The sequence below is a fragment of the Bos grunniens genome, chromosome X (assembly GCF_055505025.1).
Source record: "Bos grunniens cultivar Pamir isolate PY7600 chromosome X, Bosgru_T2T1.0, whole genome shotgun sequence".
Lineage (NCBI taxonomy): Eukaryota > Metazoa > Chordata > Mammalia > Artiodactyla > Bovidae > Bos > Bos grunniens.
In genome coordinates, this window is record NC_141194.1 from 45,794,240 (window position 1) to 45,812,951 (window position 18,712).

Below are 18,712 nucleotides of genomic sequence, written 5' to 3' on the forward strand. Positions count from 1 at the left end.
AGATATGCAGATGACACTAGCCTTATGGTAGAAATTGAAGAGGAACTAAAGAACCTCTTGATGAATTGAAAGAGGAGAGTGAAAACACTGGCTTAAAATTCAACATTCAAAAAAGTAAGGTCATGGCATCCGGTCCCATCACTTCATGGCAAATAGATGGGGAAACAATAGAAAGAATGACACAGTTTATTTTCTTAGGCTTGAAAATCACTACAGATGATGAATGCAGCCATGAAATTAAAAGATGCTTGCTCCTTGAAAGAACAGCTATGACAGACTTAGCATATTAAAAAGCAGAGACAGTACTTTGCAATCAGAGGTCTGTACCGTCAAAGGACAACAGAGGATGAGATGGTTGGATGGCATCACCAACTCAAAGGACATGAGTTTGAGCAAGCTTTGGGAGATGGTGAAGGACAGGGGAGCCTGGTGTACTTCAGTTCATGGGGTTCACAAACATTCGGACACAACTGAGCAACTGAACAACAAATATGGAACCTGAATATCAAAGTAATTATCATAACCTAGTTGGTGTAAATAATTTTCAACACTTGATTTGGATATTTTGAATATGTTGGCTATCCCCAACATGGTATAATATTCTTTGTTTTCAGTTAATGTCTCGATTTGATCACCATTGAGTTCAACTGATCTACCTGACCATGGAGCATCATCTAGCAAATCTCCAACACGAAACTTTGCAAGCCAAGTCTGACACATTCAGTTACTCACAGCACCTGCTTCATATGCTGTACAAATTATTTTGCCTTTTATTTGCATTTTTATCTTTCTTGAAACAAAAAGCATAATATGCCCAAAATGTTGCTATTTTTCTTCCATCTTCAACATGTAAATGGCTACACAAAAATTCAACAATTTTGATGGATTTTTAAATGTATGCTAATATGACAGCTTTCACATACAATCTAACAGAATTGCTTCAAATGAAATTAAGGACAGTTAAGTGCTACTAGCGTATCTTCTGGGGAAAAAAAAAGAAAAAAAAATCTTTTTGCCAACCCAGTAATTCAATTATACTCCTATAATCTGTTTTAAAAAAATGAAGTCTTGCCATTTGCAACAACATGGATGAACCTAGATGTAATTATGCTAAGTGAAGTAAGTCAGACAAAGAAATACAAATACTATATGCCTTTATTTATATGTAGAATCTAAAAAACAAATGAAGAAACAAAACAAAACAGAAACTGACTCATAGAGCACATACTGCTGGTTGTCAGAGGGGAGAGGGTTGGGGAGACTGACAAAATCAGTGAATGGTATTAAGAAGTACAAACTTTCAACTGTAAAATAAATAAGTCACAAGATTTAATGTACATAGGGAATACTGTCAATAATAGTGTAACAACTTTGTATAGTGACAGACTATAACTAGTCTTAATGCTGGGATCATTTCATAACTATAATAATATAGAATCACTATGCTGTATGCCTGAAACATAATATTGTATATTAATTATAACTGTATTTTTAAAAAGCTATATATCTTGGGTGCCACATCTGGATTATTATCAAACACTCCTATGTACTTGGAGACCAAAGTTAGATACTAGAGTGGGCATCTTGATACAGGGCCTCTGGTGTAGATTTCCATCAAAGCGTGTAAAAATAATCTCTACAATTTGATTGTATAACTCCTTTTTTATGCAAAGATCTCTACTTCCTCAAAGTTGGAGCAGAGGATGGCAGAGTTTCTCATACTACATAATAATAATAATAGCAACAGCTTTTGAGTGAGTACTTACTATATATCAGTCACTATGCTAAGAGCTTTCAATCTTGCAGGCAGGTACATTAGTTTCAGTATTTCACAGAAGAGGGGACTTATGCTCAGAAAAGTTAAGGAATTTGTCCCAGGTCACACAGTTCAGAAGCAGAGTAGCTAGGATAGGAGTCAGGCACTCTGACTCCAGAGCCTATGTTCTTAAACACTGTGCTAGCACCTTTGTGCTTCTTATTCTAAGGGAGACAGAACTTGGCCCAAAGTGAGCTGAGAATTGTTAGAATGATCAGAAATGAGTATAGTGGATAGAGACTGAGACTATGCATCCCAAATCATGAAGGTAAAGGTACGTTGGAAAAACCTCCTTTGGGGAGGATGTTTGAAATTTCCTTGGATCTAGGATGATGACTTAGCTTAAATCAGGGAGATTGCTCATTTCATCCCTGTCCTAGGAAGGAAGAAAACCATATGTAGGGAGAAAGGGAAGGGTGGGACCCTAGGAGAAGTGGTTAAAATCTGCCAGGGGAATTAGCCAAAGAGCTTGTCAGTTGTATCCACAGCCTTAATCAACAATCCATCTTTATCCTTCCATATTCCCCAGGTTTTCCCACACTCCTGCCTCAAGAAGCTGAGATTAAGCAATTTAGATGCACCCCTATTTCTGTCACCAGAAAAACCTGTTGGTGGGTGACCTTAGGGGACAGTGGTATTGGGATGAAGCCACAGGGACAGTAGTTATTTCCCAAGTCCATGGACTCTCCTCTCTCCCTTTGCTTTGCAGAGTAGGGAGCATGGTTTCTACTTAGTAACCTTGGGATGTCACTAGCATATATTCTACTTATTTGCTACAGGCCACAGCAAGTAGGGCTCACTCAATTCTAATACATTTTGCAAAACAGCTAAGTGTGCAAAAATGTATCTATACCTAGAACCTATCAACTTCTGCAAATGCTCTACTGAAAATCTGTTTCCAGCTTCCAAATGTCAGCTTTATATCTTTGATATGTTAATAGCTGCCATTTAACACAATCAGTAGGCAATAATGTGGGAGGATTACTCAAGGAACAAGTCTGTTCAAAAAAGTGACTCTTTTTTGGCATTGAAGAAAACACATCATATACATCATGCTATTTATAACAATAAAACCCCATCCTCTAATCATCCATTAGTTTTCCCTAGCTTCCCACAGGAGAAGGCAATGGTACCCCACTACAGTACTCTTGCCTGGAAAATTCCATGGACGGAGGAGCCTGGTAGGCTGCAATCCATGGGGTCGCTAAGAGTCGGACACGGCTGAGCGACTTCACTTTCACTTTTCACTTTCATGCATCGGAGAAGGAAATGGCAACCCGCTCCAGTGTTCTTGCCTGGAGAATCCCAGGACGGGGGAGCCTGATGGGCTGCTGTCTATGGGGTCGCACAGAGTCAGACACAACTGAAGCAACTTAGCAGCAGCAGCTTCTCACAAAGCAAGCTAAGTCCTGCTATAAAAAGGGTACCATAGGCAAGCCTTTAAGAGATAAGAATATTTCTTTGATTCTTAGAAGTTTAAGACAAATCAGGTCAAAATGCTGGTTTTAGATGGCTTGAATGAGATGACTATATGGAACAATTCAAGTAGGAAGGAACACAGGATATTAGAAGGGGAGGGCATCCAGGGAAGTCAGGGCAAGACAAAAATCATAATTAGGGTTAAGCTATACTCCAATTAAAAATGAGAGGGCAGAAAGGCAACTGCAACCTGGGAGATGCAGATGCCTTACACAGAATTTGGTGGAAGAATCTCTTCTGGCAAGACCATTCATAAGGAGACTCAGAAGACAAAGCCTTTCTTTACTATACTGTAACAACCCCAGGAGCCCACTACCTGGATTAAGATACTGCCTTAATCCTAAAGAACAACTGGCAGATTCATTCACTCATTAAATCTGTTAATTGCTTACTGTATACCAGATACCAGAGATAAAGCAGCAACAGGAAAAAAAAAATATCTGCCTTTTGTGGAGCTGATATTCCTGGGATGATGTTTCTCAGCCTTGAAAAAAGTGTCACATAAGATCCAATTATTGTGCCTCCCGCCAGGCCCAAGATCTCATAAAAGATACCTTGAGCAGGAGGCTATGACTTTCTGATCTAACCTCTAAGTTTCCTGCTCTTGAGAACATCCCTGTTCTATGGAGATGAATGCCCTTTTCTGCTTGCACATTAAAGTGAATTGATCCAAATCAGCCCATGAGCTTTTTCCCTGGATGTTCTAAGTACCCAGAGTACTATATCAATCTGTTTCCCAAAAATTTGTTCAGGCTGCTTACAAGTATGAACATACTATTCATTGACACTGCAATGAGCATACACAGGCTCCTGGGTGACAAGTAAGAAGACTGTCAATAATAAGCTCAGCAGTAAAGAATCTGCCTGCAATACAGGAGCCACAGGAGACATGGGTTCAATACCTGGGTTGGAAAGATCCCCTGGAGGAGGGCACAGCACTCACTCCAGTATTCATGCCTGGAGAATCCCATGGACAGAGGAACCTAGAGGGCTACAGTCCATAGGGTTGCAAAGAGTCAGACAGGACTGAAGCAATTTAGCAAACATGCACACAAATAAGAAGATAGACAATGCCCTAAACCTGGCAAATTGGAAGGCTTTCTTGGAAGCACTTCCAGAGTACTTGAAGACAATTTCCTTCAGCCTTTACTGAACTCTAAACAAGCCTGTGTTAATGTAATTCAATTTAACAAATATCTACTTTGGACTTATTCTGTGCCTAATCATTGTGAGCAACATGGGGTAAGCAAGACAACTGACTCTTCTTCCCTCATTTCTAGAGAGTACTTTCAAAATCAGAAAAAAAAAAATCTCTGTTTTTCATCTCTTCCTTTTCCATTTCCATTGATGTGGCCCCCACTTCCTGAGTGATCTACCTGGGTGATCTCCCAGCTCTAATCCCTGCCCACACACCACTATCAGGCCGGTTTCCTTGATGAACCCTTTGATTGGCTACTCTCACACCCCCAAATTCTCAAATAGCTCCCCATTGCCAAGTCCAAGTCTCTCATGTTACAGAGAAATTACAATAATATGGTTTCGGTCTACATTTCCATCATTACCTTCTATTATGCCCCTTCAGAAATACTGGACATTTCCCAAACTGTTTAACTTTCTGTCCAGAAACATTCTCAACTATAATCTTTAATTCCATATTTGAACATGGAAATTTGTTTAATCCCACATTTGAATATGGAAATAATACAATCCAAAAACTTTCAACTGCTTCAGCAACTATAAACCAACATCTCAACTTCCTAATAAAGAAACTGGGGCCCATAGAGAAGAAATGACTACTAAGGTGTTAGCAACATACCCAGATCACCATTTTGATATGTCTTTTTATTTTGTATGCATCTTCCATTTTTATTGTTTTTTTTTTTTAAGTTACATAGTTGGTACAGGAATACATTGCTTTGTAAAAAGTTAAAATAGAAAAAAGGGAGAAGATTCCAATTATTAAAATCAGGAATAAAAGAGGGAATATTAGCACCAATCTAGCAGAAATAAAAAGGATTAAAGGAAATACTCTGTACATAAAAACAAATTAGACAACCTGAAAAGATGGACAAATTCCTAGAAAGAAACAAACTACAAAAAAACTACAGACACTGACTCAAGAAAAAAATAGAAAATCTGAATAGACCTATGACAAAAAAAAATGACTGCATTAGTAATAAAAAACTTCCCACTTGGGAAAAGCCAAGGACCAGATGGCATCACTAGTGCATTCTATCAAACATTTACAGAGAAATAACATCAAGTTTTCATAAGCCCTTCTGAAAAATATTAATAGAAATGCAGAAATTTTCAACAAAATACTTTGCAAATAAAATCCATTAACACTTAAAAAAATCCTTCACCTTACCAAATGGGATTGATCCCAGAAATGCAAGGTTGTTTCAACATAAAAATCAGTCAACAGAATACACTATATTAATGAAATAAAGGTTTTAAAAACAGACATCATCATATCAGTAGACACAGAAAAAGCATTTAACAAAATTCAACACCCTTTCTGATAAAGGGCTTCCCTGGTGGCTCAGAGGTTAAAGCGTCTGCCTGTAATGCAGGAGACCCGGGTTCAATCCCTGGGTAGAAAGATCCCCTAGAGAAGGAAATGGCAACCCACTCCAGTATTCTTGCCTGGAGAATCCCATGGAAGGATTCTCCATGGAATCCTCCAATTTGTCCATCTTTTCAGGTTGTCTAATTCCAATGATTCTCCATGGAATCCATCCTGGTGGGCTACAGTCCTTGGGGTCACAAAGAGTTAGACACGACTGAGCAATGTCACTTTCACTTTTCTTGATTAAAAAAAAAACACTCAACAAATTAGGATTAAAAAGGAACTTTCTCAAACTGATGATGGAAATTTATTTTTAAAAATACAGCTAATATTATACTTAAGAGTGGAAGATTGAATGTTTTCATCCTACAGTCAAAATGAACATCACTTCCATGCAACATTTGTACTGAACATTCTGACTAGAGCAACTGGGGAGAAAAGCAACAAAAAGGCATTCAGATCAGAAAGAAAAAGCAAAATTATTCATGTATGATGTGTTCATATGTAAAAAATCTTAAGAAATCCACACACAAAACAAACTCCTTTTATAACTAATTATAAATGAGTTCAGCAATGTTGCAGGATGTAAGATCAATATACAAAAACCAATTGTTTTTCTAGACACTAGTAATAAACAATCTAAAAATGAAATTAAGAAAACAATTACATATATGTACATTAGAAGGAACAAAATATTTAGGAATATATTTAATAAAAGAAGTACAATATTTGTACACTGAAAAATGCAAAACATTGTTGAAAGAAAGTAAAGAGGACCTACGTAAAGAGAAAGATGCCTCATGTTCATCAAGTGGAAGATTTAACATTGTTAAGGTAGTATTCTGCAAAATGATTTAGATTCCACTTGCTCCTTGGAAGAAAAGTTATGACCAACCTAGACAGCATATTAAAAAGCAGAGAGACATTACTTTGCCAACAAAGGTCCGTCTAGTCATAGCTATGGTTTTTCCAGTAGTCATGTATGTATATGATAGTTGGACTATAAAGAAAGCTGAGCACTGAAGAATTGATGCTTTTGAACTCTGGTGTTAGATAAGACTCTTGGGAGTCCCTTAGACTGCAAAGACCAGTCCATTCTAAAGGAAATCAGTCCTAAGTGTTCATTGGAAGGACTGACGTTGAAGCTGAAACTCCAATACTTTGGCCACCTGATGCGAAGAACTGACTCATTTGAAAAAACCCTGATGCTGGGAAAGATTGAAGGCAGGAGGAGAAGGGGACGACAGAAGATGAGATGGTTGGATGGCATCACCAACTCAATGGACATGAGTTTGAGTAAACTCTGGGAATTGGTGATGGACAGGGAGGACTGGCATGCTGCAGTCCATGGGGTCTCAAAGAGTTGGACATGACGAGTGACTGAACTGAACTGAACTGATACTGCCTCTGAATAAAAACTTCCTGAATGAATGATCACTAAATATTTACTGGGTTTGGGTGGACGCCGGGAGTTGGTGATGGACAGGGAGGACTGGCATGCTGCAGTCCATGGGGTTGCAAAGTCAGACACGACTGAGCTACTGAACTGAACTGAACTGCAAAATGATTTAGATTCAATACAATCCATATCAAAAGATTCAGACTGAGTCTTTGCAGAAATTGACAAGTTGATTCCAAATTTCATATAGAAATTCAGGAGACTGAAAGTAACCAAAACATTTTGAAAAAGAACAAAGTTGGAAGACTTACACTTCCTGATTTCAAAATTTACTAAAAACCTTTAATAACCAAAGTGTATACTCTTTGGTATACAACCAAAGGTATACTCTCACAGAAATAGACATAAAGATTAATGTGATAGATGAAGTTTGGAAATATACCCTACATTTATACTGAATTAAGATTTTTCAAAGTTGTCAAGACAATTCAAGGGGGAGAGTATAATCTTTCCAACAAATTGTGCTGAGACCATGGGATATCCAAATGCAAAAGAATAAATTTGTCCTCATATCTCATTCTGTATATAAAATTAATGCAAAATGTATCAAAGGCCTAAGTGTAAGATGCCAAATTATAAAATAATTCAGAGAAAACATAGAAGCAAACTTTTGTGACCTTGGATTAGACTAACTTCTTATACATGACCTTTAAATCACAAGTAACCAAAGGGAAAAAATATAAATTAGGTTTCATTGAAATTAAACACTTTTGTACTGTAAGTGATAGCATCAAGAAAGTGAAACAACCCACAGAATGGGAGAAAATATTTGCACATATTATATCTGATAAGGATCTAGTATCCAGAATATATAGAATTCAACAGTAAAAAGGCAAATACCCACTTAAAATGGGCAAAGCATCTGAATAGAAATTTCTCCAAAAAAGATAATGGCAATAAACACATAAAAAGATGCTTGATACCATTAGTCATCAGGGAAATAAAAATCAAAGTCATTATGAGATACCAATTTATACCCACCAGGATGGCTATAATAAAAATGAAAGGATAATATCATGTATTGATGAAAAAGTGGAGAGATCAGAACCCTCATATACTGCTGATAGGAATATAAAATGGTGCAGCCCCTGTGGCAGTTCTTCAAAAGTTAAACACGTAGTTACCATATAATCCAGCAATTTTATTTCTAGGCATATACTCAAGAGAACTGCAGATATATGTTCAGACAAAAACTTATATGCAAATGTTCATAGCAGCATTATTCTTAATAGGCAAACAGTGAAAACAATCACAACATTCATTAATTAATAAATGGATAAGCCAAAATGTGATGATGTGGTGTACATACATACATACATCTATATCATATATACACATACACACAAGTATGTGTGTATATTAAACTGTACATTTTAAAATGTTAAATTTCTATATGTGGATTACAACTTTATAAAAAAATAAAGAAAAAGTTAAAAGTCTAGATAAAGTGAAATTTCTGCTTTGACTACTCCTCATCCTAGTTATTTTCCACCTTTCCTGAGGAAACCATGGTTAAAGATTTAATCAGTGGATGAAGCTAGAACCTATTACAGAGAGCAAAGTAAGTCGGGACAAGAAAAACAAATATCATGATTAACACATATGTATGGAATCTAGAAAGACAGTACTGATGAAACTCTTTGCAAGGCAGCAATGGAAGCACAGAGAACAGACTTGTGAACACAGTGGGGGAAGGAGAGGGCGGGATAAATTGAGAGAATAACTCTCTTCTTTCTTGGTTCCTTTTTGTATTCTTTATTTTTTCTTTATGTGAGTGTGAGTGTGTGGGTTTCTTTATGTGTTCCTGTCTAATTAATGTTGCTTTTCCCATTTATCTTGGAGTCCTGTGTTTCCAATTTTTTTAGTTTGCATTTTTGACTTATTTCTCTATTTCTTCTTTTCATTTTCTTTTCCATGTTGCATGACTTGTGGAGTCTTGGTGCTCCAGCAAGGGGTCAGGCCTGAAAGTAAGATATAGGAAATCCAAATCCAGGACACTGGATCACCAGAGAACTGCTGACTCCATGGAATATTAATTGGCGAGAGCTCTCCCAAAGGCTTCCACCTCAACCCTAAGACCTGGCCCCACCAAAAGGCCAGCAGGCTCCAGTGCCAGATGCCTCACACCAAACAATTAGGAAAACAGGAACACAAACCTAGCAATTAGCAGAAAGACTGTCCAAAGTTATACTAAGCACACAGATACCCTATAACATACCACTGAGCATGAAACTTTCCTTTAGAGAATCAAGAAGCAGCTACACCCACCAGAAAACAGGCATCAGTCCCTCTCACCAAGAAATCTTCACAAGGCCCTAGTTCAACCCCACCAACTGGGAGCAGACTCCACAAGCAAGAGGAACTATGACCTTCGAGCCTGCATGCAGAATGGAAAGTCCAAACACAGTAAATTAAACAGAAAGAAAAGATAGATAAACACGCAGCAGATGAAGGTGTATGGTAAAAAAAAAAAAAAAAGTACACATAAAGAGGAAATAGGCAGTCTATCTGAAACATTATTTGGAGTAATGATATTAAAGATGATCCAAAACTTTGGAAATAAAATGGAGGCACAGATAGAATGAAGGAATGCATTAAGAAGGTACAAGAGATGTTTAACAAGGACCTAGAAGAAACAAAGAACAGACTGACAATCAGCAATGAACAACATAATAACTGGAAAAAAATACACTAGAGGGAACCAATAGCAAAATCACTGAGGCATAAGAATGGATAAGTGAGCTAGAAGATAGAATGGTGGGAATACTGAAGCAGAGCAAATTAAGGAAAAAAGAATAAAAAGAAACGAGAACAGTCTCAGAGACCTCTGGGACAACATTAAGTGCAACAACATTAAAATTATAGGGGTTCCAGAAGAAGAGAGAAAGGGGATTAAAAAAAAATATTTGAGGATATTATAGTTGAAAACATCCCTAGTATGGGAACAGAAATACCCAACTAAGTCTAGAAAGTCTAGAGAGTCCCATACAGAATAAACCCAAAGTGAAATACGCCAAGACACATATTATTCAAACTAATAAAAATCAAACACAAAGAAAAAATATTAAAAGCAGCAAAATATTAAACATACAAAGTACTCGCCATAAGAATAACAACTGACTTTTCAGTAGAAACTCTGTGGTCCAGAATGGAGTAGCAGGATATATTTAAAGTGATGAATGGGAAAAAATATCAAGATTATGCACCCAACATACAAAGTGATGAATGCAAAAAAAAAAAAAAAATCAAGAATATGTAACCAACATACAAACATATGTCTCAATACATAAGACAAATGCTAACAACTATAAAAGATATCAATAGTAACACAATAATACTGGGGGACTTTCAAACTCTACCCACACCAAAGGACAGATCATCCCAACAGAAAATTAATAAGGAAACACAAACGTTAAATGACACAGTGATCAAGACAGATATAATTGATATCTATAAGACATTTCATCCAAAAACAGAAGGATACACTTTTTTCTCAAGTGCACACAGAACATTCTTGAAGATAGATCACCTCTCAGGTCACAAATCAAACATTGGTAAATATAAGAAAATCTAAAACTGTAAAAAGCATTTTTTATGATCACAACACTGTAAGATTAAATATTAATTACAGGAAAAAAAATCTGTGCAAAAAAAATGGAGGCTCAACAAGACACTTCTACATAACCAAGAGGTAAATGAAGAAATCAAGGAGGAAATAAAAAATACATAGAAACGAACAACAAAAACATGACAAATCAAAACCTATGGGGTGCAGTAAAACAGTGCTAACAGTGAAGTTTATAGCAATCCAATCCTCCCTGGGGGAAAAAAAATGAGAAAAAGAAATAAAAAACCTGTTGCTGCTTCTGCTAAGTCACCAGTCGTGTCTGACTCTGTGCAATCCCATAGACAGCAGCCCACCAGGCTCCCCCATCCCTGGGATTCTCCAGGCAAGAACACTGGAGTGGGTTGTCATTTCCTTCTCCAATGCATGAAAGTGAAAAGTCAAAATGAAGTCACTCAGTCGTGTCCGACTCTTAGCGACCCCATGGACTGCAGCCTACCAGGCTCCTCTGTCCATGGGATTTTCCAGGCAAGAGTACTGGAGTGGGTTGCCATTGCTTTCTCTGATAAACAACCTAAGCTTACACATAAAACAACTATAAAAAGAAGAAAAAGAAAACCCAAAGTTACTAGAAGTAAAGAAATCATAAATATCAGAGTGGAAATAAATGGGGATAAATGAAGGAAACAATAGCAAAGATCAATAGAACTAAAAGCAAATTATTCGAGAAGATAAACAAAATTGACAAGCCATTAGCCAGACTCATCAAGAGAAAAAGGGAGAAGATTCAAATCAAAAAATTAGTGGTGAAAAGGGAGAAGTTACAACAGACAACACAGGAATACAAAGGATCATAAGACTACTTACTATAAGCAACCCTATTCCAATAAAATGAACAACCTGAAGAAAATGGATAATTTCGTAGAAAAGAACACTCATCTAAGATTGAATCAGAGGGAAATAGAAAATATAAACAGACCAATCACAAGCACTGAAATTGAAACTGTGAAAAAAGATCTAAAAAACAAAAGCCAAGGACCAGATGACTTCCTAGGCAAATTCTATCAAATGGTTAGACAAGAGCTAACACCTATCCTGCTTAATTTCAATCTCTTCCAAAAAATTGTAGAGGAAGTAAAACTCCCAAACTCATTCTACAAGGCCATCATCACCCTGATACCAAAACCCGAAAAAGATACCAGAAAAAAAAAGAAAGAAAGAAAAATACAGGCTGATATCAATGATGTAAAAATCCTCAAAAAAGTTCCAGCAAACAAAATCCTACAACACATTAAAAGGTCATACACCATGATTATATGGGGTTTATCCCATGGATGCAAGGATTCTTTAATACATGCAATCAATTCATATGATATACCATATCAACAAATTGAAATATCAAAACCATATGATCATCTCAATAGATATAGAGAAATCTTTCAAAAAAACTCCACACCCTTTAGGATAAAAACTCTCCAGAAAGTAGGCATAGAAGGAACATTCCTCAATGTAATAAAGGCCATATATGACAAACCCACAGCAAAGATTATTCTCAATGGGGAAAAACTGAAACCATTTCTTCTAAGATCAGGAACAAGACCAGGGTACCAACTTTCACCGCTATTATTCAATATAGTTTTGGAAGTCCTAGCTATGGCAGTCAGAGAAGAGAAGGAATTCATATTGGAAAGAAAAAAACTCTCACTGTTTGCAGATGACATGATACTATACATAGAAAACCTTAAAAATTCCACCAAAAAATTACCAGAGCTAATCAAAGAATTTAGTAAAGTTGCAGGATATAAAATTAATACACAAAAAATCCATGGCATTCCTATACACTAACAATGAAAACTCAGAGAAATTAAGGAAACAATCCCATTAACCATTGCAACAAAAACAATAAAATACCTAGGAATAAACCTACCTAAAGAGACAAAAGATCTGTATGCAGAAATATAGACCAATGGAACAAGATAGAAAGCTCAGAAATAAATCCACAGAAATATGGGCACCTTATCTTTGACAAAGGAAGCAAGAATAACCAATGAAGAAAAGACAGCCTTTGCTTTCTGTCCTTAGGGTGGTGTCAATTGCATATCTGAGGTTATTAGTATTTCTCCTGGCAATCTTCATTCCAGCTTGTGCTTCATCCAGCCTGGCATTGTGCATGATGTACTCTGCATAGATGTTAAATAAGCAGTCTGACAATATACAGCCTTGATGTACTCCTTTCCAGATTTGGAAACAGTCCATTGTTCCATGTCCGGTTCTAACTGTTGCTTCTTAACCTGCATACAGATTTCTCAGGAGGCAGGTAAGGTGGCCTGCCTGGTACTCCCATCTCTTTAAAAATTTTCCACAGTTTGTTGTGATCCAAACAATTGAAGGCTTTAGCATAGTCAATGAAGCAGTAGTAGTAGTAGAATTCTCTGGAATTCTCTAGCTTTTTCTATCATCAAACAGATGTTGCAGTTTGATCTCTAAGGCTATCAACTGCTTAGACCTTGATAGAATTTAGGTTTCTATTAGTCAAATAATCACAAAAGGAATAGTTTGATTAAATAAAATAAAATCATGCAGAATTTACTTCTAAAATATTGTGTGCAAAGTCTTGTGCCCTAGGGGTGGAGAGGGGGACAGATGGGTAACAAAAAAGTAACATGTGTACATGTATAGATATTTATGGACTTTGCCAGAACTTTCGGAAGTTCACTTTTCTCTGAAATCTATTCATCTCCTAGAAAGGTCACAATACTTGATAGACATTAGAAAAACTGCTTCAGTGTGGTGACCTGGCAAAATGGAGTCACTTTAGAGTCAGACCTGTTATGTTGTTTAGGCTATATCACTTGCTACTCTACAGGTAGGGTCTCACTAACTAATCCTATAGAACTGTGCCAGTGCCCCACACTTGGCATGTTCCTTGTTTAGGGTTCTCCTGCAACATCTGCCTTGTATTTCTAACCACTTCTCAATCCTATCCAGGCTGAAATAGTCTCCTGTAGCTACTCATTTGCCTCTTTCTTCCTACTACTGAACTACTGAACCACATCCCTTCCCTCAAAATCCTCTGCCTTATACCTGCTGACCTGTATACAAATGTTATGGAGTCCAGAGGCTGTGGTGAGGGAAGAAAGAGGAATTATTACTAATGGGTAGGTGTTTATTTTAGGAGTAATGAAAAAGTTCTAGAACTAAATAGTGGTGATGGTTTTACAGCATCATAAGTGCACTGAGCTGTATACTTTAAAATGGTTGAAATGGTAAAAAAAATTATGTTAAGTGTATTTTATGTCAATGTTAAAAATTATAGAGTATGGATTAGAAGGATTCTTGGAGTTTATCTGGTCCAATCCCTCCATCTTCTAGGTGAGAAAACTGTGATCTAGAAAACAGAAAGGATTTGAGTAAGGTCACAGAACTTAGGTAAGTCATTTAATTCCTATATAAGTTTTCATATCTACTATCATGTAGGATTGTTGGATTGGCTTCAGGTCTAAAGTACTTCTGTTGCTGTGGTTCAGTTGCTCATCATGTCCGACTCTTTGTGACCCCATGAACTGTGGCATCCCAGGCTTACTTGTCCTTCACTATCTCCCAGAATTTGCTCAAACTCATATCCATTGAGTTGAAGATGCCATCGAACCATCTCATCCTCTGTGGCCCCCTTCTCTTGCCCTCAATATTTTCCAGCATCAGGGTCTTTTCCAAGAGTCAACTCTTCACATCAGATGGCCAAAGTATTGGAGCTTTGGCATCAATCCTTCTGATGAATATTCAGGGTTGATTTCCTTTAGGATGACTGGTTTGATCTCCTTGCTGTTCAAGGGACTCTCAAGAGTCTTCTCCAGCACCACAGTTCAAAAGCATCAGTTCTTTGGCGCTTAGCCTTCTTTATGGTCCAGCTCTCACATCTGTACTTGACTACTGGAAAAACTATAGCTTTGAATATATGGGCCTTTGTCAGCAAAGTACTTCTGTACCTCCTCAGTAACTAATTGATGATAATCTGTTGGAGGAATTTCTAAGGACTTCATTTTACAGATAAGAAAACCATTATTGGTTCATTGCACACTGCCTGCCTCTGAATTCCCTGTCATCTACTTATTGGAGCACAGCCAACAACTCAGTGTTGGACCCACTAACATCAACCACTTGTCATGGCAACACAGTCACCCTCTGTCTACAGCCTGACACTGCACTCTCCCTACTGAGCTGTACTTCCCCCAATGTATACAGTTGGAAAGGTCCTCACTCATCTCACAGCCTCAGCCAGTCCCAACCAACATGGGAAGGTGTTAGCTTTTGTCCCCCTTCATTTTGTACTCCAAGGTCAAACTTGCTTGTTCCTCCAGGTATCTCTTGACTTCCTACATTTGCATTCCAGTCCCCTATGATGAAAAGGATATCTTTTTTTGTTGTTAGTTTTAGAAACTCTATTGTGTCTTCATAGAACCATTCAACTTCAACTTCTTTGGCATTAGTGGTCAGGGCATAGTCTTCAACTACTGTGACATGGAATGGTTTGCCTTGGAAAAGAATCAAGACCATTCTGTCGTTTTTGAGATTCCACTCAAGTACTGCATTTCAGACACTTTTGTTGACTATGAGGGCTACTCCATTTTTTCTAAGGGATTCTTGCCCACAGTAGTAGATATAATGGTCATTTGGATTAAATTTACCTACTCCTTTCCATTTTAGTTCACTGATTCCTAAAATGTCAATATTTATTCTTGCCATTTCCTGCTTGACCACTTTCAATTCACCTTGATTCATGGACCTAACATTCCATGTTCCTATGCAGTACTGTTCTTACAGCATCAGACTTTACTTTCATCACCAGACACACGCACAACTGGGCATTGTTTCCACTTTGGCTCCGCCTCTTCATTCCTTCTGGAGCTATTGCTCCACTCTTCTCCAGTAGCATATTGAACAACTACTGCCCTGGGGGCTTCATCTTTCAGTGTCATATATTTTTGCCTTTTCATAATATTCATGGGGTTCTCAAGGCAAGAATGCTCAAATTGTCTGTCATTCCCTTCTCCAGTGGACCCTTTTTTGTCAAAAGTCTTCTTCATCTATTTTTTAACAAAGAACTCGTATCCACCACCAACTCAAGTGGATTTCTCCTTGTATAAATGCATCTTTCCCCAGCAAACAGGGGAAAAAGCAAGCAAAGTAAAAGAAGAAAACTGGGCATTTATGGAACTGGCCATAAAGGAAAATGCTTTCCTTTCTAAGGAAGTAACCTGAAATTGTGTTTTGCTCTGGTCTTGCCTTCTCCAGGATCATCCCTATAGGACGATCAAGGATAGAGCACCTTAGATGTGCCACTTCAGATATGCTGTTATATAAAAACATCCTATCTTCAACTTTCTACTCATTGTCTTAATACGTCATCCAAAGACAGCCATATCAGTCTTACATGAGGGAAGAAAATAAGTGAATTTTTCTGTCAGCTCTAAATGTCCTATTCCAAGGCTAGAGGGTTGTATTTGTGTCTGGGGTGGGAGGAAGAGCCAGGGAATAGTCTCCAATCTGCCCCAATCAAGAAAACGAAATTAAAGCCAGAAATAAAGCTCTTGGGAAAGTAATAAAATCTGAAGGGAAGAGAATGGTTTGGTCAATTGTCCTCATGTTATATAACTCCTTTGGATTGCACCTCAAGACTACTCACTATTCCGAGTTCAGCCAGTTAATGCAAGAACCTAAGGAAGACAATCTCATCTTGAACCAATAATTGTTGCCCAGGGGTTAGAACTCTAGTTCTTTTGAGACGGGCAGAAATTCAGTGCTCACCCTATTTCTGGCATATTGTGGTACCAATTCAACCTGAACCTGAGTTTGATGCTTATTTGGGACAGTAGCTCACCTGAGCAGATGTACTGCTCTGGGCAGCAACTTGTTTCAAAGACTTACTTGGCGAGATCAAGAGAAGAGAAGATAAAGAGAGAATGAGGTACATTCTAAAGCCAAACTTTATATACTTGGAGATTTCATAGCTACTGTAAGATGTTTCCAGATCCCTCTGAAGGGCATCAAGTAAAGGAGAGGCTGGCCCTTGCAGAGTCATAAAGAGGCCTGGAGACTAGCAGTCTAATAGCCAGGGATACTTTGGCTCTAGGCCAGTCCAGAAACTTGTCATTAGTAAGTAGGACCTAAGAATCCTGCCATATTAGAACTGGAACTGGAAGACAAATATGAGCCAAAAGAGAACTGTCAGGGCCAAGCTATCATGAGCAGGTGGCTCTGACAGTACCAGGGGCATTCATTTGTTAGGCAGCTTCCTTCTGCACTGATCTGATCCTGTTTTACCTGTGGTCTCTCCCTTTCAAGAAAGCCAACTCAATCTTCAGGCTTCCTTCAGGTTAAAAGCAAGTCTAATCTCTCATGCAGGCATAGACTTCAGAGCTGTTAACCTCCTTTCACATGGATTAACTCTTTCAAACTCCACAATGGTCATGGAGAATGCAGAAGGTACTGCATTGTGATCCCTAAGAAGCTGAAGCTTTAGGTATTACTCTAAGGTCTCTGGAGAAGATAGTCTCTCTCTCTGCTCTGGTTTTCAGCTGTAACCTCTCTGCCCTGCTCTATATGAGAGAGGGCAAATTATGCCACATCAAACTATAGCATGTTATTCAAATATCAGGGTCTGATATTTAAGGAAAATTGGGCTCACTGTCCTCATTTTACAGGTGAGAAAAAAAAGGTTCAAAGACATGAAGAAATTATTTTAAAGGTCACACTGATCACAAGTACTTGGGTATAAGATATGAAGTCAGTTTTATCTGATTCTCAGGCCAGTCGCCTAGAATTTGAAATACTTCTTAAGGGGCATGAAGTCCCTGTGGAGGACCAGCTGGCACCAAACAAATGGAGGTGCTAAAAGTAAGTGTGTTTGCAACTCTCCCTTTCCATAGTGTTTTGTGTTTATTTCCACTTTTCTTCCCCCATCTACCTTTTCTTTTTTGGTTTTGCTGACTTTGTTTCCTTGCTTCCTTCATGGTCCCTTCTCTCCTCCAAATCATTCTCAAGCAAAAGTCTGATATCAGTCATTCACACTTCAATATGAAGAGGCTAAAGCCTTCTCCTTCCTTCTCTGAAGTCCGCATCTTAAAGCCAAGTGGTAATTATAAAATGAAAGGAGACTAATTATTTTCTTATTGGATTAATCTCATGCAGCTCAATATCAAAAAAGCAAATATCCCAATAAAAAAAAATGGGCAGAAGATCTAAATAGATATTCCTCCAAAGAAGACATACAGATGGCCAGAAAGGACATGAAAAGATGTTCAGCAACACTAATTATTAGAGAAATACAAATTAAAGCTACAATGAGGTATCACGTCACACCAATCAGAATGGCCATCATCAAAACTCTACAAACAATAAGTGCTAGAGAGGGTGTGGATAAAAGGGAACCCTCCTACACTGTTGGTGGGAATACAAATCAGTATACCCATTATGGAGAACAGTATGGAGATTCCTTTAAAAATTAAAAATAAGAATTACCATATGAACCAGCAATCCAACTCCTAGATATATACCCAGAGAAAACCATAATTCCCAAAGATCCATACACCCCAATTTTCATTGCAGTGCTGTTTACAATAGCCAGGACATGAAAGCAACATAAATGTCTATCAACAGAGGAATGGATAAAGATGTGGTACATATACACAGTGTAATATTACTCACCCATAAAAAAAGACCAATGACAAATAATGTCATTTGCATCAACATGGATGGACTAGAAATTGTTATACTGAGTGATGTAAGCCAGAGAAGCACAAATACCATATGATATTGCTTATACAC

At 37.7% G+C, this 18,712-nt stretch overlaps 2 protein-coding genes across 21 annotated transcripts in view; both read right to left on the minus strand.

Moving 5' to 3' along the window:
• The window catches only part of ARHGEF9 (Cdc42 guanine nucleotide exchange factor 9), a 555,038-nt gene that overhangs the window by 129,151 nt on the left and 407,175 nt on the right, over positions 1–18,712 (minus strand). The window contains exon 6 of one of the 20 annotated variants that reach the window (XM_086390077.1): positions 14,100–14,276. The exons of the other annotated variants lie outside the window; for them this stretch is intronic. Coding sequence (XP_086246203.1) covers positions 14,232–14,276 — 45 coding nt within the window. The 3' untranslated portion in view covers positions 14,100–14,231. Of the gene's footprint in view, positions 1–14,099; positions 14,277–18,712 lie in introns of those variants that run through there. 20 annotated transcript variants of the gene reach the window in all.
• Positions 1–18,712, minus strand: part of LOC147340255 (uncharacterized) — a 129,974-nt gene that overhangs the window by 67,103 nt on the left and 44,159 nt on the right. The gene's annotated exons all lie outside the window — the stretch shown is intronic.